Source organism: Phyllostomus discolor, chromosome 9 (genome assembly GCF_004126475.2).
Source record: "Phyllostomus discolor isolate MPI-MPIP mPhyDis1 chromosome 9, mPhyDis1.pri.v3, whole genome shotgun sequence".
NCBI classification, from domain to species: domain Eukaryota; kingdom Metazoa; phylum Chordata; class Mammalia; order Chiroptera; family Phyllostomidae; genus Phyllostomus; species Phyllostomus discolor.
The window spans coordinates 72753878-72779692 of NC_040911.2; the positions used below are offsets into that span (position 1 = coordinate 72753878).

Consider the following 25815-nt stretch of genomic DNA (forward strand, 5'->3'; position numbering starts at 1 on the left):
CTCTGGGTATTCCCTGTTACATTTCCAGTTTACAAACCTTAAGACTCTTACATAAATCTTTATCATTTATTTCTAGCCAAAGCCTCCAGACTCTTTTTGAGTTCATTGGACAGGCTAAAGAATCCACACAGCCTGTGTCAGGATCCCCAAAGCAGACTGAAAACTATGGTCAGTCTGATTCAGTGACCTCTCAGAAATACCAGAACTATTTTTTATGATGGTGCCTTTACTTTATGCTCTTGTTGACTTTTAAGAAAATAATTAACCCCCAAAATATGAGTTCATTGTGGAAAAATTAGAATGTGCTACAAAGTAAATCATAACTCCCCTCTCAATGCATATATTCATGTATTTTTTAAAAAATGGTCTCATAATTTACATATTGTTCTATAATTTGTTTTATCCTTTTAACAATGCATTTTCTATTTTAAAGGCCAGAAAATTGGGGACTAGGAAGACATGATATATAGTTTATTTCAAGCCCTAGCTAGTTAAAGGAGTAATTAGGATTTGAACCCAAGCAACTTAATCCCAGAGCCTTTGTTCTCAACCATGGTACAAAGCAATTGCATTATAATTTTTCATGACTAGATAATAACAATGTAATTTCACACAACTAATTAATATACCAAGTAGATCTGTTTAATTTCATATTCCTGGAAACTCACTTATTTCTAAATAATAATAATATTAAACACATTGCAATAGTTATTCTTTATTATATACCTTTCATCACTTATTTAAATCTTTAAGGCACAATTTCTCAAAATGAAACTGTTGAGTTCAATACCTTGCTGTTGATACATTTCAAATTGCCCTCCAATTTACTCTATCAGCAGTCTATAAGGATGCCCTTTTCTTCACTCCTTTGGGATATTATTATTTAACTTTTGCCAATTAGGTGAAAAGTGGTAACTGTGTATCAATAACTCTTTGGCCACAAATGGGGCAGAGCATTTTTCACAGGCCCATTGGCCACTTCCATTTCTTGTTTTCTTAACTGCTCATTTGTGTGCTGGATCTAACTTGTCATAAAAAATTTATTCCACTATAACATACATATAGAAAAAGAAAACAATTATAAGTATAGGGCTCTTAGAAATTTTGTAAAATGAACACACATATAGCTGCATGAAGACAAAAAATAATATAAATAGTAACTGGGAAGTCCCTTTGTGACTCTCACCACCCACCTCCCCCATAAGGTATCCACTATTCTGTGCATTCTCAGTAAGGGTGTTATTGTTCCCAAAGGGTTGAAAATTGTTTTTATGCTGGGATATATTACTCTACTTATTACAAAGCACAAGTATTCATGTACTACATAAACAGATAAACCGTATATCTGTGTTATTAAAACATCATGGGAGGAGGAGATAATAAAAAAAGCTTGAAAAAAAAGATTGAGAAACATCATACTATTCTGACTGTGCAGTTTTGCCTGTATTGAAGTTTATCAAAATCCTGGTCCATTTCTTAAATTGGAATGATCTTTTATTTTGATTTGTAAGTCTTTACACATTAAGAATTTTAATATTTTTCCATATACATTGGAAATAACTTTATCTAATTTTGTTCTTTGACTTTTAACTTTGTTGACATTGTTTTTATGTGTGGAACTTTAAATGTTTGCTTTTACTGACTCTTTCCCCTTAAATTTTCTGGGAGTGCTCTCTCTGGTTCCTTAGAGGACTAGAACACAGTAGATTACTGCCTTGATTAGGCTTGAGAAATCTGAAGGGAAAACAGTCATTAATGGCAGTTAGATTGAAAGCAAGCTGGCTTTCCTGTAACAGGGAATAGTCCCGGTGTTCCATGAACCAGGGTGGCCTGAGTGGTATATAGTCAGCCTGGCGGGCATTTATAATGGCTCTGCTCCCACCTAAGGGGCATTTATAATGGCTCTGCTCCCACCTAAGAGGGATCCTGCTAAGTGAGGTGAGTTCTGCTGCATAAAATTGGAGGTCACTGAGGGATGTACAACTGAGGGGTGGTCATAAGTAACAAACTACAGTAGAGGCTTTTATGGTCTGAATGTTTGCATTTCTCCCCAAAGCCTAAAATTCAGATGTTGAAAACCTAAAGCCCATAGTGATAATATTAGGAGGTAGGGCTTCTGGGAGGATTAAGTCATGAGGATGAAGATCTCATAATTAAAATTATAGCCCATATAAGAGAGGCCCCAGCGAGCTAACTCATTCCTTCAACCATGTCAGGATAAAATGAGAAGTTTGCAACACAGAAAAAGGCCTGCCCCCGACCATGCTGAAAACTTGACTTGGATTTTCAGCCTCTAGAACTGTGAACTTCTGTTGTTGATGAGCACAGTCCATGGTATTTTGTTACAGCAATTCAAACAGGCTAAAAAAGAGGTGTTGCTCGCATCAAGGGAGCACAGTCTGACATTGCCAGCCAGGCACTGGCAAGGAACGCACACAAATGCATTCTGCGTTTGAGTTGTCTGAGTAGTTTTATTCTGCTCATTTGTTCATTCATTCTTCAGTTCATTCATTCACTCAACTTCAATTTTATTTATAGAGTTATTTCTGGTGGTGGTTGCTCTTTTTTTTTATTTCAATTCCAAATACATTTGCAATTTACCTAACTATAATTTACCTAGAGGTAAAATGTGAGGTAGAAATCTAACCTATCTCCTGTATGTTCATGAAGTTATCACAATACTAATTCCGATCGTTTTCCAACTATTTGAGATATTGTTCTTACTATATACAAATAGGAGTTTGTGTCTGTCTCTAGACTTTCAGTTTATACTACCCCTTACCCTGTCTATTTGAGTCACTGGGATTGTATTCAATTTAGATATTCATTTGGGGAAATAATGAGAGAATTACAATACCAAGTCTTTTCCTTCAGAAGATATGATATCTCTCTGTGGTTTTTTTTACATTTTCATTTAAGATTTTTTTAAAGAATTTTATTTTTATTTATTTTTAATTTATTTTTAGAGAGGGAAGGGAGGGAGAAAGAGAGAGAGAGAAACATGAATGTGCGGTTGCTGAGGGCTGTGGCCTGCAACCCAGGTATGTGCCTTGACTGGGAATCGAACCTGCGATGCTTTGGTTCGCAGACCGCGCTCAATCCATTGAGCTATGCCCTCCAGAGCTCTCAGTTAAGATTTTTAAATAAAGTTTTAGCATTTGCTTCAAATAGGTTCTAAATATTTTCAAAATAATTTTATTGCCAAGGTGTTTGCTATTTTTTAGTGGAAGTCTTTATTTAATTCTTTATTGAATATTTATTATTTCTAGTAAATGTTTTGTTGTTTACTTATGGAAAATAGAAGAAATTGGACTAAAACTCTCTCCTGCTCAACTCCCTCTCATCTCTACGGTGGCTCCAAAAAAAGCTCCTTCAGGGGTCCTCGTGCTACTCACAGATGACAGCTTGAAAGCCAGAGAGGTGAACAGTCAGATCATTTACCAATAATGGTTAGTTTACCTTTTATTTTATTATACATATACTTCTTACTCTGTCACATGGCAGTTATTAATAAATATTTATTGACTTAAAATGAAAAATAAGGACCAGGGTGGCTGCAGCCCCAGGCCCTGTGCCTGCTGGGTCTGCCACTGGGCTCTTGGGAGAGAGCTGGGTCGGCTGCTCCCTCCTGGGTCAAACAGGGTTTGAGCAGCACCAGGAGACACCTGGCGGCTTGAAGTTGCAGAGAGGAGAGTAAGGACTAAATGGAAAACACACGAGGCTGTGAGCACCCACACATAGCCGGGGGAAGAGTGAGCAGGAAGAGTGAGCACGGGAACCGTGGGACCGGAGGCAGCCTGGCCAGGGCATGCCCTCAACTAAGTAGACTGTGCTTTGTGGAAAGCCTGGAGCCCATATCCGTGGACCTGGAGGGAGTGTGCTCTCCACAGGAGGCCCGGGGCCCGCCCCTGTAAATTGGGGCGCAGGGGAGCATGCTCTCCCTGGAAAGACCCAAGTCCACACCTGTACACCTGAAGAGAGCGCTCTTAGGAAAGCCTGGATCCCACACCCAGAGCCCTGTAGAGGGGCACCACGCTAGCCCTGGGGAGAGTGCAAATGAGGCTGACTGAGTGCTGAACAGGAAGGGAGATACCAGTTTCCCCTCAGCCAGCAAGTCCAGAAAAACCAGTTTGGCTAGTTTGAAACCAGCAAGAGGTTTGTTGTTGTTTGTTTTTGTTTTGTTTATTTGATTTTTAAAGTAATTTTTATTATTTTTTTATCTCTCAATTCCTTTTGCTTCTCTTTCCTTCTTTCTTGTTTTATTCCTTCTTCCTTTCTTTCCAATTTTATCTTTTCTTCCTTCCTTCTTCTGCTCTCTTTTCCTTTTTTTCTCATTCTTTTTAAATACCCACAAGTGAGACAAAAAAATCTGGAACTGTGAAAAGACCAGAGTTGGACCCAAAGAGGGGGCATCCCAACAGTTGAGACAGTGACATAAATTTCACTTTGCTATTACAGGAAAACTGCAAGTTATTGCACATTTGTATTATTATTTTTTCATTATTCTTACGTCTTTCATTTGAATAGTATTTTTGTATCCCTCTTTTTTCTGTTTAGTCTTCTGTGCTTGGCTGGTTATATTGTATCATTTGACAGGTTTCCCCTATTCTCTCATTCATAGTGTATTGCTAATTTACTGTCCTTCACTTATGTTCCATTAGCACACTACTCAAGATCCTATACTCCCTATTCTTGTTGTCTAGATTTCATAGATTCTATCATATGATTGTTGCTCTAACATGATTGTAAATAAAAGCTGTTCCATACTATCGTAAATACTTCACAACACCCCTCCCAGATCTTGGCCCACTTCATGGTTTTCTGAACTCTATTACTGTAGTAGTTAACTCTATTCTCTCACACACTACACCTACTTACTATCCTTTACTCTCACCCTACCTCAGATTCTGACCTCCCACAATCCTTCCCTCCCCAACAAGAGTCTTATCTTCTTTTCATCCTTTCTAAAAAGTGGCTAGTTGGGCAGAAGATCATGGTTAACACTATACATAGCCAAACGACCTCCTATCTCTTCTCTACTGGCTGCTATTGTAAATATCATAGAATACTCTCTCGCTGTCTTAAACTGTTTTTCCTTATCCCTCCAACTGACCACAAAAAAGCCTAGGTGGAAGCTGTGAGCACCAGAATACCCAAAGGAGACTGCACCACTGAATCTCACAGGTATTCTACCACAGAAGTTCACACCATAAACCCAGGGAGCCAGAACAGATCAATTTAAAAAGCTGAGGCAAACAAGAAGAGTCTCACAAACAATGGGAAGACAAAGAAACAATCCCCAAATGAAATGAAAGGAGGAAGCCTCAGAAAGAATGCTAAATGAAATAGAGGCAACTCAACTATCAGATACGGAGTTCAAAGCAATGGTTATCAGGAAACTCAATGAGTTCTCAGTGAGCTACCAGAAACTACAGGGAAACTACAATGAACTCACTGCAAACTGTATCAACATGAAAAAGGAAATAGAAACTCTCAACAAAGGCCAAGAGGAAAGGAAGAATACAATTTCTGAACTGAAGAACACAGTAGAAGGAATCAAAAGCAGGATCAATGAAGCAGAAGATTGGATCAGTGAGCTGGAGGACAAACTAGAAAAACACACCCAGAAAGAGCAAGAAAAGGAAAAGAGGCTCAGAAAGAATGAAGAGGGATTAAGAGAAATGCAAGACAATATGAAACGTAACAATATCCATATAACAGGGATACCAGAAGGAGAAGAAGAGGAGCAAGGGCTAGAACACCTATTTGAAAAAGGAATGATGGAAAACTTCCCTAATTTGATGAGAGATAAAGTCACACAAATCCAGGAAACACAGAGGGTCCCACTCAAGAAGAACCCAAAGAAGCCTACCTCAAGACACATCATAATTAAAATGGCAAAATTCCAACACAAAGAGAGAATATTAAAGGCAGCAAGGGAGAAACAGGAAGTAACATACAAGGGAGCCCCGATAAGCTTAGCAGCTGACTTCTCAATGGAAACACTCCAAGCCAGAAGAGAATGGCAAGAAATATTCCAAGTAATGAGAACCAGAGGCCTGCAACCAAGGCTACTTTACCCAGCAAGGCTCTCAATCAAGATAGAAGGCCAAGTAAGGAGCTTCCCAGACAAAAGAAGTCTGGAAGAATACACCTCCACCAAACCAGTTCTGCAAGACATGCTAAAGGGACTGCTTTAAGGAAAGGAAGGAAAAGAGGGAGACAGAGAGGAACACAGGTATGAAAATGGCAATGAATAAGTACCTATCAATAATAACCTTAAATGTAAATGGATTAAATGCTCCTATCAAATGACATAGAATATCTGAATGGATAAGAAAGTATGACTCACACATATTGCTACCTACAAGAGACCCACCTCAGGACAAAAGACCTACACAGACTGAAAGTGAAGTGCTGGAAACAAATTTTCCAAGAAAATGAACAGGAAAAAAAATCTGGGGTAGCAAAACTCATATCAGACAAAATAGACTTCAAAAAAGAGGCCATAAAGAGAGACCCAGAGGATCACTTCATAATACTCAAAGGAAGAATCCACCAAGAAGACATAAACATTGTAAATATATATGCACCCAACATCGGAGCACCCAAATACATAAAGAAAATTTTAGAAAACTTCAAGAAAGATACTGACAGCAGCACAATTATAGTAGGGGATTTTAACACTCCACTGTCAAAAATGGACAGATCTTCCAAACAAAATATCAACAAAGATATTGTGGCATTGAACAATGCCCTAGATGAAATGGACTTAACTGATATATATATAGAGCCCTTCATCCCAAAGAAACTAAATACACATTCTTTACAAATGCACATGGAACATTTTCAAAGATAGAACACATGATAGGACACAAAACAAGCCTCAACAAATTCAAGAAAATTGAAATCATACCAAGCATTTTCTCTGACCACAAGGGACTGAAGCTAGAAACCAACCCCAAGGAAAAAATATCCAAAATGCTCAAAATCATGGAGATTGAATAGTGTGCTATTAAACAATGAATGCATCAAGAATGAAATTGGGGAAGAAATCAAGAAGTTTCTGGAAACAAATGAAAATGAACTCATAATAACCCAAAACTTATGGGACACAGTGAAGGCAGTCCTGAGAGGGAAGTTCATAGTGCTCCAGGCCTATCTAAAAAAGAGAAACATTTCAAAGAAACAACCTAACCATATGCCTACAAGAACTCGAGGAACAACAACAAAGGCAGTCCAGAGCAAGTAGAAGGAAGGAAATAACCAAGATCAGAGCAGAATTAAATGACATAGAGACTAAAAGCAGAATTCTAAGGATCAATGAATCCAGGAGCTAGTTCTTTGAAAAGATAAACAAAATTGACAAGCCTTTCAGCAAGGCCATCAAAAAAAGAGGGAGAGGACCAAATAAACACAATCAGAAATGAAAGAGGAGAGATTACAACTGATACCACAGAGACACAAAATGGATAAAAGAGTATAAGAAATTACTATGAAGACCTGTATGCCAAGAAATTTGAAAACCTAGGTGAAATGGACAAATTTCTAGAAAAATATAATCTTCCAAAACTCAATGAAAAAGAAGCAGAAAGCCTGAGCAAACCAATAACAGCAAAAGAAATTGAAGCAGTAATCAAAAAACTCCCAGCACAAAAAAAGCCCCATACTGGATGGTTTCACAGGGGAATTCTACAAAGCATTTAAGGGAGAGCTAACCCCTATCCTTCACAGACTATTCAAAAAATTTCAAAATTATGGAAGACTCCAAACTCTTTTTATGAGGCCAACATCCACCTAATCAAAAATCAGATAAAGATGCAACAAAGAAAGAAAACTTCAGGCCAATATCACTGATGAACATAGATGCTAAAATCCTCAAAAAAATATTGGCAAACTGCATCCAACAATACATTAAAAAGATCATACACCATGACCAAGTAGGATTCATCCCAGGGATGCAAGGATGGTTCAACATTTGCAAATCAGTAAATGTCATACATCACATAAACAAAAACAAAGACAAAAAACACATGATCATATCAATAGATGCAGAAAAAGCATTTGATAAGGTACAGCACCCATTTATGATAAAAACACTCAGCAAAGTGGGAATAGAGGGAGTATTCCTCAACATAATAAAGGCCATATATGAGAGACCTATAGCCAACATCATACTCAATGGGCAAAAACTAAAATCTTTTCCACTATGATCAGGAATAAGACAAGGTTGTCCACTTTCACCACTTCTATTCAATATAGTATTGAAAGTTTTAGCCACAGTGATCAGACAAGAAAGGGAAATAAAAGGCATCCAAATGGGAAAGGAGGAAACAAAACTCATTGTTTGCATATGACATGATAGTGTACATACAAAATCCTATAGACTCCACCCAAAAACTGCTTGACCTAATAAATGAATTTGTGAAAACAGCAGGATACAAAGTCAATATCCAGAAATCAAAGGCATTTTTGTATACCAACAATGAAACAGCAGAAGCAGAAATCAAGAAAAAATCCTATTCGATATAGCAAAAAAAAAAAAACAAAAAACCTAGGAATAAACCTAACCAAGGAGGTAAAAAACCTGTATTCAGAAACACTGAAGAAAGAAATCAAGGAAGACACAAACAAATGGAAACATATACTGTGTTCATGGATTGGAAGAATTAACATAATCAAAATGGCCATACTACCCAAAGCAATTTATAGATTCAATATAATACATATTAAAGTACCAGTGGCATATTTCACAGACATAGAACACATACTTCAAAAATCTATATGGAACCATAAACGACCCTGAATAGCTGCTGAAAGTTTGAAAAAGAAGAGCAAAGTAGGAGGGATCACAATACCTGATACCAAACTGTATCACAAAACCACTGTAATCAAAACAGCCTGGTACTGGCATAAAAACAGGCACATGGACCAGTGGAACAGAACAGAGAGCCAAGAAATAAACCCAAGACTTTACAGTCAATTAATATTCAAGAAAAGGGACAGCAACATAAAATGGAGTAAAAATAACCTCTCCAACAAATGGTGTTGGGAGAATGGGACAGGTATGGGGAAAAAACTGAAACTCGAGCACCAACTTACACCATACACAAAAATAAATTCAAGGTGGATAAAAGATTTAAATATAAGTCGTGACACCATTGAAGTCCTAGAGGAGAACATAGGCAGGAAAATCTCAGATACTTCACGCAGCAACATTTTTACTGATATGTCCCCTACAGCAAGGGACATAAAGGAAAGAATAAACAAATGGGATCTCATCAAATAAAAAGCTTCTGCACTAAAGAAAAAAGTATTGAAAATACTTTTTTTTAGTACTATGTTTTACTAAAAAAGCTGAAGAAAATAGTACTAAAATAAAAAGAGAACGAACCATATGGGAAAACTTATTTGCCAATGATACCTCAGACAAGGGTTTAATCTCCAAAATATATAAAGAACTTACATGACTCCACTCTAAGAAGACAAGTAACCCAATTAAAAAATGAGCGAAGGACTTAAACAGATACTTCTCCAAGGAGGACATACAGAGGATCCAGGGACACATGAAAAGATGCTCAATATCACTGTCAGAGAGATGCAAATTAAAACCACAATGAGATACCACTTCACACTGGTCAGAATGGCCATAATAAACAAAGCAACAAACAACAAGTGTTGGAGAGGTTGTGGAGAAAAGGGGACCCTAGTGCACTGTTGGTGGTACTGCAGACTGGTACAACCACAATGGAAAACAGTATGGAACTTCCTCAGAAAACTAAAAATGTTTTCTTCTTTTGATCTAGAAATTCCACTGCTAGGATTATATCCTAAGAACCCTGAAACAATCCAAAAGAACCTAGGCACCCCAATGTTCATAGGAGCACAAGTTACAATAACCAAGTGCTGGAAGCAACCTAGGTGCCCATCAGTAAATGAATGGATCAAAAAACTATGGTACATTTACACAATGGAATTCTATGCAGAAGAAAAAAAGAAGGAAGGAAGGAAGGAAGGAAGGAAGGAAGGAAGGAAGGAAGGAAGGAGGGAAGGACTCCTACCCTTTGTGACAGCATGGATGTAACTGGAAAGCATTATGCTAAACAGAATAAGCCAGGCAGTGAAAGACAAATACCATATGATCTCACCTTTAACAGGAACTTAAACAACAAAACAAATGAACAAGCGAAATATAACCAAAGACACTGAAACAGAGAACAGACTGACAGTGTACAGAAGTGAGAGGGGAGGGAATTTCAGGGGAAAAGGGGAAGGTTTTAGAGGAACAAGTATAAAGGACACATGGACAAAAACTAGGGAGGGGGTGGAAATGGAAGGGAGATGGGGAGGGCTGGGTGGGTAGGCTAGGATGGGAGTAAAAGATAGAAAACTGTACTTGAACAATAATTAAAATAAAATTAAAAGAAAAAAGAAAAATAAATAATTATATTGTCTAGTATACTTCCAAAGGATATTAAAAATGGTAATAGAAACACATCCATCTTTTTTTCTGACTTTGAAGTGAAAGTTTCTAGTGTTTCATCACAAAACATAGTACAATCTCTTTGTTTGAAGTAGATATTTTTATTTCCCTCAAGAATATCCAATTTTTATTTTATTAAAATTTTATAAGGAATGTATATTGGATTTTATAAATGCTTTAGCAATATCTATCAAGATAATATGTTTTTTCTTGATCTTTCAATGTTGTAAATTCTTATTATTGAACTAACTGGCTAGATTCTGTAGCCCATGGGCCATATGCAGCCCAGGATGGCTGTGAATTCGGTCCAACATAAAAACATAAATTTACTTAAAACATGAGATTTTTGTGTGTGTGATTACATGTCATAATGTATTTCATGTGTGGCCCAAGACAACTCTTCTTCCAGTGTGGTGCAGAGATGCCAAAATTTGGACACCTCTGGACTAAAACTAATTGATCATGCTATCCTGTTATTTGGATACACTGGGATTTGCAGTGCTAATAATAATGTTTTTCTAAGTAATACTGCCTAATAAATTTCCTTTTATTAAATTCTTGTTGGATCAGGGTATGTGAGCTCAGGGGTTGCCAACTCTGGCTGCTTATCAGAATCATCTCTAAGTGACTTATTAACATACAGTTGGCTCAGCCAACAGTAATTATTCTTCTTTAATTCTTAAGTGTGTTTTTATCTTTAATAATCTAAGATTTTTGCTTTCCTTTTATTTCTTACTGCACTGAATGCTTAACTTATTAGCTTCAATCTTTCTTCTTAATAAAGAACATACCTGCTTCTCTGAGTACAAAACTCCCTGGATCCCATGAGGTTCCCACAGCTGTTAGTTTTTTTGTTTTTTTAAAATTTTTTTAAAGATTTTATTTATTTGTTTTTAGAGAGGGAAGGGAGGGAGGGAGGGAGAGGGAGAGGGAGAGAGAGAGAAACATCAATGTGCGGTTGCTGGGGGTTATGGCCTGCAACCCAGGAATGTACCCTGGCTGGGAATCGAACCTGGGACACTTTGGTTCCCAGCCCATGCTCAATCCACTGAGCTACGCCAGCCAGGGCTGTTAGTTTCTAAATATGATGTAATTGTAAATTTTATTCCCTTTTTGATTCAAGGGCCTCTTAGGAAAGGCCTCTTAAATCCTTCAATTGATTTTTTAAAAAGTGTTTGTTTCTAATTTTGTTATTAATTTTTAGCTTTATTTCACTCTGATCCAAAAATCTACTCATGTAGATTCCACTTTTTGAAATTTAATGAGGTTATCTTTGTGGCATAATATATAGTAAATGTTGGTTAAAATTCAGTGATTATTTAAAAATATGCAGTATGCCAGCAATATATTTTAAGGTTCAGCATTTAATACATTTTTAATATTAAACTAAACAATTACACTGTTAATGTCCTCTATGTCTTTCTTTATTTTCTTCTTTATTTTTCAAGGACTAGGAGGTACTTTGTGGTCTCCTTATCACTATTTCATTTTTTTATTTTTCTTGCCTTTTTTCTTATCAGCTTGTGAACCTTGTGAAATTTTAAATTGAGCCACATGATTTTCAGAGCCTCTCATATTCATTATCCTACTAATTTCCAGTTGTACAAAAAAAAAATAAACAGCTATGTATATCTCTGCTGTGTTACTTGATGTATAGAAGATATAGGAGTTATATCTATCTTCATTATGGGCTCTCTGTATAATTTTTCTAGGATGAATATATTTAATAATTAATAACTTAAACTTAACTTCTGCTTTCCTTCTTATTCCCATTTGCACCACACATTTAGGCTGTTGAGTATTTGTTTTTAAGTTTCAGCTTTTTATTTACTTAAGCTTAATTCATATGCAAGAAAAACAAGCAATTATGCATTTAACACTTTGCTCATGGGTTGCTGCGCTATGTCTTTCATCTTTAAACCAATATATTCAAACAAACGTCTTCCACATACAGAAAAATTAAATAGTTTGTTCAGATACAGAAATTCAAAGATCAATGTGGTAATATCTTACATAATAGAGATATTACTGATTATTGTTTGATGTTAATACTCAGACATTATGAATAATTTGTATATGCTTTTCAATCCCAGTGCTGAAAGTCTAAAGATCTGTGTAGTTTTAGAATCATCAGTCATTCTAGTGACTTTCCAACTAAAAATATGGGGACAAGTCACCTTAAAAAGAGAATACCGAGTATCAGTCTCTACCACTTTTGATAAAGTGTTCACTCTAGAATTTATGAATTCACAACACAATGTTACACACACACACACACACAACCCTCAACAATTTCTAATCTTTCACAGTACATTAACCAAGTTATTAGGATAAACTACCCTATAATTACCAAAGATGTCACACATGGCATACCCACAATTTGAAGAAGACAGCCTAGATCAGGGACCATTCTAACAAAAAACAACATGAGTATAGAAGATACAAAATTTAAAATATCAGCCATTTTAAGTGCTTGATTATGACTCCAAATTGCCATTTCACTCTGCTTCATAGTCACAACATAAAAAATGCACAGCCCTCCCAGCACCATCAGCCTGTGGATTGTTATATTGACTGACAAAAGAGTCAAAGCCTCCCTTAATTGTGTACCCCATTACTTTTAGTTGTACCTCAAAATGAACAGTACACATCATTTTGGTTCTTAAATATAGCACTTGCAATTCTGTAATATCTGTCTGGAAATGTGTTGTTTCCAATATATTTTGGGCTTAGTGTGAACATTTGCAGGTACAGATTTGGCAAGCAACCTTACTCTTGGACTCCTTTGTGGCTCCTTCCACTAAATCGACCTCCCTCTCGGGCACTGAGGTCTTTTGCTGGTGGTTGCAGAAGAAAGGCAGGAACCAGGTGCCTGGTTGGGACCTATCTTTCTACTCTTATCCTTTGGAATAACTTTAATTTAATTTCATTGTATTTGTTTGATTACAGCACATAGTTAAATTTAGGTTTTCGGTCAAATCTTAGTTCTTTTCTTTCAACAGGTAAATATGTTCTAGTTACACATTTTTTGTCAAAATAATATGTGTGGTCTTCTATCTCTTTATTATGTTTTAAATATTTCCTCTAGATCTTTATTTTTGCTTAATTTTCCTATTTTGTAATATAATTTCAGTGTTCTTTTTCTCCCCAGGACACTGGAAACTATTTTTAAAGCTATTGGAAGTATTTTTTAAGTTATTAAACACTCTTAAATTTTACTTTTGGTTCCTCAGGAAGTTATTAGGTTACTAAAAATTAAATCTCTGTAGCCCCAATTTTTCATTGTTAATCTGCTGTCACTATTAAACATTTTCTTAAGACTATATAATTTAAGTTTTTCAAAAGTTACTTATGTTTCTTGAAATAAATGGCATTCAAAATTATGCTACTAATTCTTCCATGTTATGTTCAGGTTACTATTTATGGTGCAGAATTATTTTAAATGTACCCTATTTACTCATTTACTTTGGATTGCTTATATCCTTGCTTTTAGTCTTGTTACTTGCCTAAAATTAGTGTGAATAGCTTCTGTTTGGCTTTTTCACTGTTTACTTGAAAGCTATTAAAGTCTTCTTAGAGCTTGAGCTGGAGAGCTCAGTGAAGCAGGTAAGTATTAAAACTGACCTTTTTAGAAGGGCGAGTAGGAAGGGAGAGAACTGAGGTTGCAGGCAGTCCTAACTAGGATCTTCACCTCTGCTTGGTTCTCTGGGTTTGTTGGGCCTGCAGGATCAGGGACCTGTATTCCACATGGGGCTTCCACTGGAAGAAAACCATTGGCTGTGTCAAGCTCCTGCTCTTCAGCTTCTGCGGGCCGTGATGCGGAAGTGTTCTGTCTCAGTAAGTTAAAGCGTGCAGTTCATCATACTCAGGAATGCGTTTTCTGTCTAGTTTGTTAATAGTCCTGGTGTCGGGTGTCACTACCACTAGAGGAAACATCCCCAAATGTTACTGACACCATGTCTCTTATGACCGAGGATCTTCTTCCAGTCTCTGCCCTATTGCTAAATGGGGCATCTTGGGCAACCCAGTTCAACTGAAGTAGAACTTTTTTTTCATATTCAGTTTTTCATACCTCCAGCCCTCATGTCTCAAATGAAGACAAGAAAGATGTCTTTCTTCAAAAATTTGGGCAACCACTTATACATTCTGGAGCTTTAGCTAAATATTTACTGGTTACTTGAATTAAAAATTTACTTTGTTCAATTTGATGTGCTATTTATTGCACAGATCTAAATAATTACATGTTTTTAGAGCCCTTATTCCAACTGGTTACCTAAACTGTGACTCATTTTTCACTAATGGTAAATCTCTTTTTAGCATATTTATGATTCTAGGTCCTGAACTGATCTGGGTGACCCGCATATATTATCCTGGATGGGAAACGGCTGTAGTAACAATCACTGAAGTACACTGGGAATTAAGTAGATTAAAAAGGCATCACTTAATCACTATCATCCTTAGTTTATTTCTGTAGAATATGGGAATAACACCAACTATGCCGCCTACCACAGCACAGGATTTTTGTGAAGAATAAATGAGATGATATGCAAGAAAACCATGTGCCATAAATAGCAAAGAACTCTACAGGGGGAAGCACATATCACTCTTCCTCCCTGAAGTGGTGTAGTAGTTTCCTTCTCTCTGATTTCCCTCCTCTAAATAAGAGAGAAAGTTTCAGGTAAGAAAGAAATAAATAAGCAGTTTGTTGTACCTTGCCTATTTATGGTATTCATCATTCACTCATTTATTCATTCATTCAACCCAACAGTCAACAGGCTACTACTTCTTTCCTTCAGAAGCTGATACTTTAGTAGCAGAGATAGACAATGAACAAATATAAATGCGAAATCAATGATGGACATCATTCAAAAAAGCGGGAGAAAGAGCCAAACCTAAATGAGAAGTTACTGTTTAATGGGTGGAAAGTTTCCGTTATGCAAGTGAGTAAGTTTTAGATATCCGCTGTACAACATAGTGCCTGTAGTTAACAGTACTTTATTATGAACTTAAGAATTTGTTAAAAGGTTATATCTCATGCTAAGTAGTACTCTTTCCACAAAAACAGAACATGAATATACTTTCTGAGGTGATAAATACGTTTACTACCATGATTGTGGTGATGGTTTCATGTTGTCTGCATATGTGCAAACTTAGCAAAGTGTATATATAAAATAAATACAGTTTTTAAGTATCATTGTACCTTAATAAGTCTGTTTTAAAAGAGAAAAAGAAAGGTACCAAGCAAAAGAGGCCATAATTATTATTTTAGACAATAATGGTCAGGAAAGACACATTTTTTATATACTGAAGAACTAAAATCTGTAATTAATCAACTATTTGGTGAAAGCATAACGTGTGAAATTTTCATGAAGACTTTCACATACCTTTTCCCTTTTGCATTTTATAACAGCTTTTTGGGGCACATAGTCTAGATATGATCTAGATTTGAGAAGTAGCCACATGGAATCTCAGACCCAACTAGACAAAATTTCAAAATAATGAACATACATACCCATTTCATGTCTGGTACTGGCCACACCTACACCATACACCTCTAAAACATCCTTCACTGTCTTCATAGTTTCATCGTACCTGGCTGCCAGACCAAGGAAGTTATAGGAGCCCATGTTTATGACATCTTTGATGATTCTTCCAGTGAACCTGCAGCGAGGACAGGTGAGCACACAGGGCTTTGTCATTTAATATCATCCTAGTGCCCCCCAAAAGACTCTCCCAAAGAGATCTTGGGTCTGGTCCAAATCATATATTTTCTTTTAGACTTGTCACCACAAACTGGTCTGCCCTCAGTGGAAAGTATCCCCAATGAGGAAGCTGAATAGAGTATTACAAAAAGGTATCCCAGCCATGCAATATTATTTAGCTCTGATTTGCCTTGAGCACTTGCTTTCATGACACGTGCACTCTGGTTTAAATTCCAGCAAGAACTTTCTAAATGAGAAAAACACAATCATCCCAGTCTCTTTCAGCAAGAAGTAGGAGGGTATAATTTGTCAATAAAGCTAAAAAGGGCTTTTCCTTGCTGGCTCTGTGTATCTTGCACTGTCTGACATGGGTCTCACTTAAACTGCAATATAAACAAGCCACTTTGGCTGCATAATTACTGACTTCCCTCATTAGCATATGAGGGCTTGCAAAAGCTGAATGATGGGAGACCAGTTTCATCCAAGCTTTGGTTTCTCAGATCTGTAATCTGATATCCACAACAGGATTTCCTTGAAAGGATTTTCTTCCAACCAAAGTGGCTGCCTCACCTAAATGTCCAGTTGTAGTCATCCGACACCCTCTCCATCATGTCGAACAGGGGTCCTGGGGCACTGCAAATGGGTCGGTTCCAGTTGTCCCTGACTCTCATGTAAAGGTTCCGTGTGTAAAAATTCTCAAAGTTTTGATACAGCGGCACAAAATCCTGTAAAACAGTAGCAGAAGTTTACCTTTTGTCCACTGCTTTTTGTATCTCATTTGTAAGTGAAGGCTAGGAGAAGCCCTGGAAGAGCCATGGAAATATTCCATCTGCAAACAGTTTTTGAGCAAGGGTTTGTGGGTGAGGGGACAGGTAGGGTCCATACATAACTATGAGAGGACTCCATGCCCAAAGAACTCACATTTTAGTGGGTAAAGTAGACAAATGTAGCAAATAAAGGTAATAAAGATGACAGAGCAATATAAAACAAGTCCCAAAATGTGTGGTGGAGACAATGTATCCCTGCAAAATTTTATCTGAAGAGTGACAATAGGTATTTATGTCCAAAGCAGTTTAGTTGGAAGAAACAGGTTGGGTGATAGTTTTATCTTAACTTTTTAAAACATGAATACCCCCCACTCATTGCGCACGTAGAAATGTGGATGGATTTGAACTTTGGACCTGTTGGCAAAATTGTTTGCTGGTATATGCCTGTCATATAGGCAAGGGCCTAGAAATTGAGTTAAGTTTGTGGAGGTACCTGGCTTCTCTCACAGTTGAAATAATAGCACTGTTTTGCTGCATAAAATATAATCCAAGCCTGAGGGATTTGCAGTTCTGCTGAGGTTCCAAGCAAACGTATCTATTGTTGTTATCTAACTCCTAATAGTTAATACAAGGCAGAAAATGCAAACCTAGGCCTAAGCCAAGTACTTTGGGTATTAGTAAGACTAGAGCACTTGCTAGAGGGAGGGACACATCTTGCTGGAGGAAACAAGGCGGCTCTATGTAGGAGGGACACCAAAGGTAGGTTGTGATTGCTATTGGCAGAGATGCTTGGACTCTGTCAGGGTAAATGGGTCTCTGTGATGGAACTGTACAATGCATTTGAGAAGAATGAATAAGAATAAAATGCTTGCAGGACACTTGGTCATGTCCCAAATGTCCATGGAGACATTTGGTCTAAACCAACCCATCTGGCCTCATCCCATGTGTCATTACCAGCTAGTCTACTGAGGTGAGACAGGCTATTATTTGCACTACAGCTACAGCACAATTTCAGACCAGTAAAACGTGATAGTGTTTTTTATGTATGAATCCAATAAACTAAAAGTAGAAATAAATGTTATGGGCTGTTTGAACCGAGGGTCATTTTCTAGGCATGAATGTTTTGGACAGGACCAAATGATAAGGAAATCTGGCATGGACAAAAAGTCTCTGTAGACTTTTGAACAAGACCAACTGCCTGTTAATTGAATAGCACATAAGGCAGCTCTTGTTACTCTTTCCCCAGAACCTGTAATGGCTCCCACCTCACTGGGAGTCAAAAGCAGGGTCTTGACTGGTCTGGCTCCCTGTTGCCTTTCTGATCCTATCCCTTGCTATTTTCTGTGATGTGGGTGAATCTGTAATGTCAGCTGGTACAGAAATTGGAGCCTTAAGTGTCCAAATGAGGAACTCACATGTTACCGTGGAGGTAATGGGGAGCCACTGAATAATTGGAAATGAGCTTTCTCATCCTCCTGCTCATCCTCTTTTAATTCTTTGTTCTCTTTTCCCTTATGAAATGGAGCTAATTTCCTGAGGGAACAGGAGAAGCATGGGAAAAGGTTTTGTGGAAGACCTGGTACTACTGGTTGGGCCAGTCATCTCCTGACTGGTCCATCCCAAAGGAAAATATATAGAATCTGCAGGTTTTAATGGCTGGTGACTGCATCCAAGCCATGGTCTTTTTTTGTAACTTTACCCTTCATTTTTTCAGTGACAATGGCATCATTTCTGGCTTTTGATTATAAGACAGAATGTTAATTGCCACATACTAGGGCAATCATGTGAACTTGTGAATTTGAAGGATGGTTGAGCTAGTATAATAGTCATGTCTGTTAAGTTGAAAATCTCAAACCAAGTGCATTTGTTCTCAGATAGCTAGGTATCCTGATGTAGGTTTTATTATGACTTAAATATACAAGGTTGTGGTAATCAATCATACTCTTTTATGTTCTAATGGAGAAGTAGACATATTTCTGAGAGAAAAGGAGATTGTGTGTAATTATAGGAAAATCTTTTCCAAAATATTTCCCCTTTGATTTAATAATATTTTTACAGACTGTTTACTGACCTGCAGATTGTGCTATATCCATCCCCAAGTGTTATATCCTTCTATTTCTAATTGTTTAATTTCTTATTTGAACTATATCATATAAACTCATCCTATCTAGAGGAAATAGACAAATAGGTCTTTAAGTAATATTAATGGACTCTGAATGAAATTATGGTTTTAGATTTTATGAGACATTTTACTAAAAATAAAATTAAAGTTGGCTTAGGAGAGAACATAACAGTTGATTAAGGAAAACAGTTGGTATTAGGTCAAAAAGAACCAAAACATTATCTCTTCAAAATTAAAACAAAATTAATTTCAGACATGGAACCACAAGGTGCATAAGATATCAGGGCAGAGGGGTCATGGAAATCATAGTTCAAACATTCATTTGTCAAGTGAGGAAAACAGATCTAGAAAAGTGACTTGAACTCAAGATAAACCTCCCACTTCATCCACTTTCTCAGTCAACACTTTAGGGTAACCTCAGGCTGGCATCTGCCCTAACTTGTCCAAGCTTCCCTAAGCTTCCTTCTAAAACACCAGCAATGACAAAAAAATAACCTACAATGTGGAAAATTAAGGTAAAGAGATCACTGTACTATGAAGGAGTGTCCATTCACCATAAGGAACTTGCCATTGACTTGAGAAAACAACTTGGGGCTTCCCATCATTGATGACTTATAAAGATGTACCATCATGGCCCCAGCAGGGAGGTGGGAAAATACTCCATGCTGTTCCATGCTGCCAAACCTCCCTAGCTTCTGGCTCAGAGATCCAAAATTTCTATGTATGAGTAAACCAGAAGCTAGCTCTTAATTGGGATAAGTGTTCTGAGGGAAAAATACAAGGATTTTACCAATTCTGTAAGATAAAAGTTTCTGCTAGGGAACGATCTTTACATTTAAAAGAACTTTTATTAATGAGGTGCTTAAAAAGCTTCTCTTTCAAAGGCATGGTCTTTCTCTTCTCTTCTCTTCTCTTCTTTTCTTTTTCTTTTTTTTTTCCCACAGAGAGTCATTTCTTTGTGGTGGTATGTGCACTAGCCCAGATCTGAAAATCAAGCTTGGCAGTCTACATGTTCCCAAGAGACACAACTGAACTTGGAAACCGAATTAAAACTCAAAATCTGGTCAAGGGAAGAACTGCTTTGCCTTTGGCACCTCCTCTTCCTCTTCCTCTGTACCTGTGAGGAGTCTTACCACTGTATGGGTGTGTTGTCACCTCACCCCATTCCTTTGAGCATCAATGAGATTTTTTTAGGAGCAATCAACACCTTGTGAAGGTCAATGTCCTCTAGTCTCAGTTAAGCCTCCCACAGCATTTTAAGTATACCAGAAAATGAAACTGGACTAGATATTGCAAAAACAAGCATTGCAATAGGATAACGTTGCAATAGCTTTGCCATATATTTATCCATCTGTAGATTTAACTTGTAATTTGACCTACTCACTCTTTATTTTTCTTCCTGACACAAATGACTAGATGTGAGAGTATATCTCAGTCTACAAGGACAGAATCATTTTAGTGGTAGGGTGCAGGAGGAGTCAGCCAAACAGCAAAACCTAAATGTGCAGCTATGAAAATGGCTTGTTTCTTCTGCAATACAACAATTTTTCTACCTTTAAGCTTGTAAGGCACGTCATAATTTTCCAAGTGTTACAGGTATTACTATTCAAGTTTTATGGATAATTAACTGAAAAGCAGAAAATTTGAGTGGACAAATTGGGAATTGTACTTTGTTCTAAAACCAATGCTTCTTTCAATAGATCATGCTGCAGGGCTAGGTGTTTATAAGGAAGTAAAGAGGACATATCCATGGCCCATTGTAGAAAAACATTAAAAAATTTGGAAGCATATTCCTTCTTATTTGACTTAACTACATGTCCATTCAATAGCAAATCGAATCATGCATTTGGAGAGAGAGAAAGTATCATTATCAAGCACCATTATTCATTTGTTCCTACATTGACACTTCTGGTCTCACCTAATTTAATTTTATATCATTATTTCGTTTTGGGAAATAGCTGTTTCTCTTACCAGGTTTGAGCTCAGAATAAGAATAAAATATGTTTGTGTTTTCTTTTTTGTTGAAAAGGGGTAACTATATTATAAATAGTCCATTGAAGTATGAGAAACACAAAGAAAAATGGCTAACTTTAATTTTTCTTATTAAAAAATTAGAGGGAGATTGAGTAAACATGGTGGACTCAGTGCTTATATGTGTATTCTACTATTCATCTAAAAGTCTTGTGAAATTACAAAAATATGAGTTTAAAAAGAAAATAAATTTATAATTGCCTGACAGAGAGTCAAGAGTATCATAATTCAGAAATATTGAAGTCACAAAATATAGAAAATAAATAAGATCTGATCAGTGGAGAAATAAAACCATAGTGAACTATAGCTCTAAAACATTTTCAGAGAAGACTGGTATGGACATAAGCTACCTGTAGGGGAGCTTCAAGGTATGAGAGTCAGTACCTGGAAGAAGTTAATACTCAGGGTGAATAACTGGGAAGGTAGATCTCTTTGTTCTCCTTGTACTGAGTTAATAAGTAAGAAGCAAGACAAAGCATTGTGGTGGGGAGCAAGAGCTGAACAGAGAAGCAATGCCCCAATATGGGGAGCCCACACAGCAAGAATATAAGCTACTGTTCCTGGCAATTCATTCTATTTCTTTCTACAGTCATTCAAGATAGATGAACACATGGGCAAGTAAGAATTCTAAATACAAAAATGAGCATAAAACAAAGTGTCATGACTACTTAAGGAAAACTAGTGCAAGAGGCACCAAATTTGACAGAAAAATGAACGTCTAGAAAAAAGACAATAGAGCAAAAGGAAGAATTATTTATATACGTGTATATATAAGTATGTGACATCTTTATAGAAACAACAAAACAATGTATTCTGTAAAAAATTAAATATTTAAAAATATAATTGACACAACTGAAGAACAAATTAATAAATTAGAATAATAATCTGACTAATTTTTAGGAATTATTGAGAAAAATCAGAGAAGTGAAAATATGAACAAAAAGTCAAGAGATATGAAGGACAAATTCAGAAGATCTAATAGGACTTACAAGATTGAAGAAAGAAGAGGAAGAAAAGGTGAAGGAGAAGTAGGTGGAGAAGGAGGAGAAAAATTCCTAAGAGGAAGAAAATGTAATGATCTACTAGGAAAGAATGGAACAAGTAAGTAAAAACCAAAATCATTATAAATCCTGTAAAACTTCAGATCTTTAAGGATTAAGGGGAAAATCTCAAAAGTATTCAGAAAAGGGGGAAAGGCAGTTTATATACAATGGAACAAGAATTAGATAGCTTCAGACTTTACTTAGGTAGAAGTTATGGGAAACATTTGAGGGAAAGTTATTTTAAACTTAAAATCTTATACTCATCTAAGCCAGCAATCAAATGAGAAGTCAAATAAAAATGTTCAATATCTAAAAGAAGTCATGAGTTTAATTCCCACAGGACTCTTCTATAATAATTGAGTGTGCAGCTCAACAAAATAAACAATGAAACAACTAAGGAGGAAGACAAGAGATGCCAGGAAAAATAGTGAGTGAAGGCACTGATGGAATGTTGGTTAGCCCGAGGAGTTTTATTTATGTAGTATGAAGAAACAGAAACTAAAAATTAATAAGTAAATGACAACCTGGAGAATGGGTGTCTGGGAAAAGAAGAATGGGTGTCTGAAAGTTTATTAAATTTTTCTTCTGGTAGGGGGAGACTCTAGTTACTGAATAATGATATCTAGATTCTAAATATATGTATTAAATATTCAAAGAGACCCATTAAAAATAGCTGGGGAAATATTATGTAGAACTTCCTAGCAGTGATAAGGAGAAAAATCCAGAAAAAGAAAACTAAATTAAAGGTACCAAAGGTACAAAAGAAGAAATAGTTAAAATTAAAAATGAATAAACAACAGAAAATGTGAATGTCAAATATAGATAGCAGGAATAAGTTGAAACACATGAGTGATTAAAATATTAGGTTTAACTATAGGGAGTTGCCAATGTTTGACGTTTTGGCCTATACAAACATCAATTTCATATGGTTTAAGTAAGTAATTGTTTGTAAATTATATTATCTTATTAAAATACAAAAACTTTCACATTTTTTGACAAACCTATATATTGTTTATATGACACACACATTTTCTGAAAACAATGAAGGGTAAAAATGAAGAGATAGCTGTTGACAAAAAAGCAGATGTACCTGTCAGACAAAATAAATTACAAAATAAAAGCACAATAAAAGAAAAAATCCACCAAGAACTGTAAGAGCCATGGACTTTTAAGTATGTGACAGTTAAATTGGAATACATAAGAAAAAAACCTAACAAATATATAGTCACAGAAGACATTAATACACATTTCTCAGAAACTGTTAAGTTTGAATAAACAAAAATCTTAGAGAACTCAAATAACATAATTAACAAGTTTGTTGTAATAGATTTAAAGGAAAATTTATAGTTTTTCATGGCACACAAGGAAAACATAAGAAATTACAATACCACTCAGAGTTTACCCAGGTCTAGTTCTGTCCCCTGAAAGTAGAAGAAGATTTCGTTTGTCTTTCCTAAACCCTATTAGCTCCTGCCCACCAGAACACTGATCTTAACTAAAAGGGCCTTTGAAACTAGCCAGGAAAATGGCTGTTTTAAAAATAAATTGTTTCTGTGGGACCTAGTTCCAAATAACATACCTATCCACCAACACCTAAGTTCCAGGTATGGGATGTGATTTCAGCACTCAAGAGGCTGATACTCTAATTAGGGGAATAAATTGTACGCATAAACCATGAATGGTCAACCTGTGATATAATCAAGTGCAATTATACCAACATACATACTCAAGATTATGAGAACAGAGGAATCAAGAAAAGTGAGATGAGTTTGACCATCTGTGCTGGTCAGACACGTCTGAAATACTGTGTCCAGGACTGAGTATCCAATTTCAAAAGGCCTTTTGACAAGTTGTGCCCAGAGAAGGGCAGCCAGGATGGGGAAATATCTGCTCGAATGACTCTAACAGGAAACATGTCCTATGATGAAGGGTTATATGATGAAGGTGCTGGGGATATTTGGTCTGCAGAAGAGATTTGTTGGTTTAGGGCAACATATAGTTACAGGGCTTTGGAGTGAGACAGACCTGACATTGAACCCAGCTTCATTTTTTATTTGCTATATGATCATAAACAGGTCAATTAATTTCTCTAGTGTTCATTTCCTCTTTATGGAGATAGTAAGGCCTATCTGTGGTGAAGATGATTGGTTACACATTAAAAAGCACAGTGCCTGACAGATGCTACAGTGCAGACTTAGAGTGAGCATCGTTAACATAGAGGGGGGTGAATCTGGCTCTGCCACTTAATATTCGTATGACCTGTGGCCAGTTTTTCTTAGTCCTCTTGGGTTCAGTTTTTTCATGTTTTAAATGGGAATAATGACTCTTATTTCACAGGTGCCTGGAAATTTCAATGAGAATTCATGTCCAGTACTTTCACAGAGTACTCTGTGAATTCAGGAAAAAAAAAATTCAATTTAAGTATCTGAGAAACTGTGACAACTAAGGAAAGAATTCATTAAGGGTAATAAGACTTGAAATTAATATGAAAATATCAATAGATTTCCTATATGCCATTGATAACTAATTAGAAGATAGGGTAGGGAAAAAGATAGTATTCAAATAGTACCACCATAAAAAAATCATAGCCAAATAGTAATCAAAGGGGAAATGACAGAACTTTAAAGGAAATTTAAAAATGTTATTAAAAAACATAACAAATAGGGATCTAAGATGGCGTCGGAGTAGGAAGGAGCAGATTCCTACTCTGCTCAGGGGAGAAAATCCTGACTGATGTATGGAGTAGAAAGGCAAGCAACCAACATATTTCAGCATTTTTGAAAACAGAGGACCAAGGATTGTGGCAGAACTGAAAGAACAAAGAACAGATCCTAAGGGGAGTGCTGCAGCAAGGTAGGGTCCCAAGGTAGGGTCCCAAGGCTGTAGCCCCAGGCCCGGGGCCTCTGCTGGGTTTACCATAGGGTTCTTGGGAGAGAGCCAGGTCAACTGCTCCCTCCCCAGCTGAGCAAGGTCTGAGCAGCTCTGGGAGGAATCCAGGTGCTGGCAAACACACGGGGGCGGTAAGAACCTTTTGGAGGCGATGGACACCAGAGGGGCTGAGTCGCGCAGCGGACCCGGACTCCCAAGGTCACCGGTCTGGCTGGAGCTTTGGCGGTGGGAGAAGCCAGGCCACTGTGGGGAGTGGCGGGCTTGAAAGGGAGGAACTTCTCAAGAGGAAGGAGTGAATAGGCACAGACACTGTTTGGGGAATTCTCCTAAAGTGATCAGTGGCTACAGCCTGTCTGCTACCCAGCTGTGGGCGCACTGGAGGACCGGGCGCACCAGTGGATGGTGGCACCGGCGGCGGTCGGGCGCACCGGTGGTCGGGAGCGCCTGCAAGGAGAGCATCCTCGCACACCAGCCCACAGCAGTAACACTGGGGAAAGACCTGATTCCCACACCCAGGGCCCAAAGCTGAGGAGCCAGTGCGAACTCCACTGGCCAAGGAAGAAAAGCCAAACAAATCATCCTTCAGCCTGTCTCAACCAGCAAGAGCAGAAAAACCGGTTTGGCCACTTTGAAATCAAGAGACTTTTTAATTTGATTCTATTTTTTTAACAATTTTTAATTTTTTAATTTTTATTGTTTTTATTCTCTTTTGATTTCTTTTTCCTCTCTTATCTGATTTCTTGTTTTATTCCTTCCTCCTTCCTGTCCTCCAATTTTA

General features: G+C 37.0%; 1 protein-coding gene and 1 long non-coding RNA gene across 2 annotated transcripts in view; one reads left to right on the forward strand and one right to left on the reverse strand.

Moving 5' to 3' along the window:
• The window catches only part of SPTLC3 (serine palmitoyltransferase long chain base subunit 3), a 159676-nt gene that overhangs the window by 80933 nt on the left and 52928 nt on the right, over nucleotides 1–25815 (reverse strand). Inside the window, exons 3-4 of the mRNA XM_028524597.2 lie at nucleotides 16756–16910; nucleotides 15996–16144 (exon numbers count right to left, since the gene is read on the reverse strand). Coding sequence (XP_028380398.1) covers nucleotides 15996–16144; nucleotides 16756–16910 — 304 coding nt within the window. The remainder of the gene's footprint in view (nucleotides 1–15995; nucleotides 16145–16755; nucleotides 16911–25815) is intronic.
• LOC118496789 lies at nucleotides 11557–23378 on the forward strand. Its single transcript, XR_004899341.1, has 3 exons — nucleotides 11557–14320; nucleotides 16065–16159; nucleotides 22006–23378. It is a non-coding gene; the product is annotated as an uncharacterized LOC118496789 (long non-coding RNA).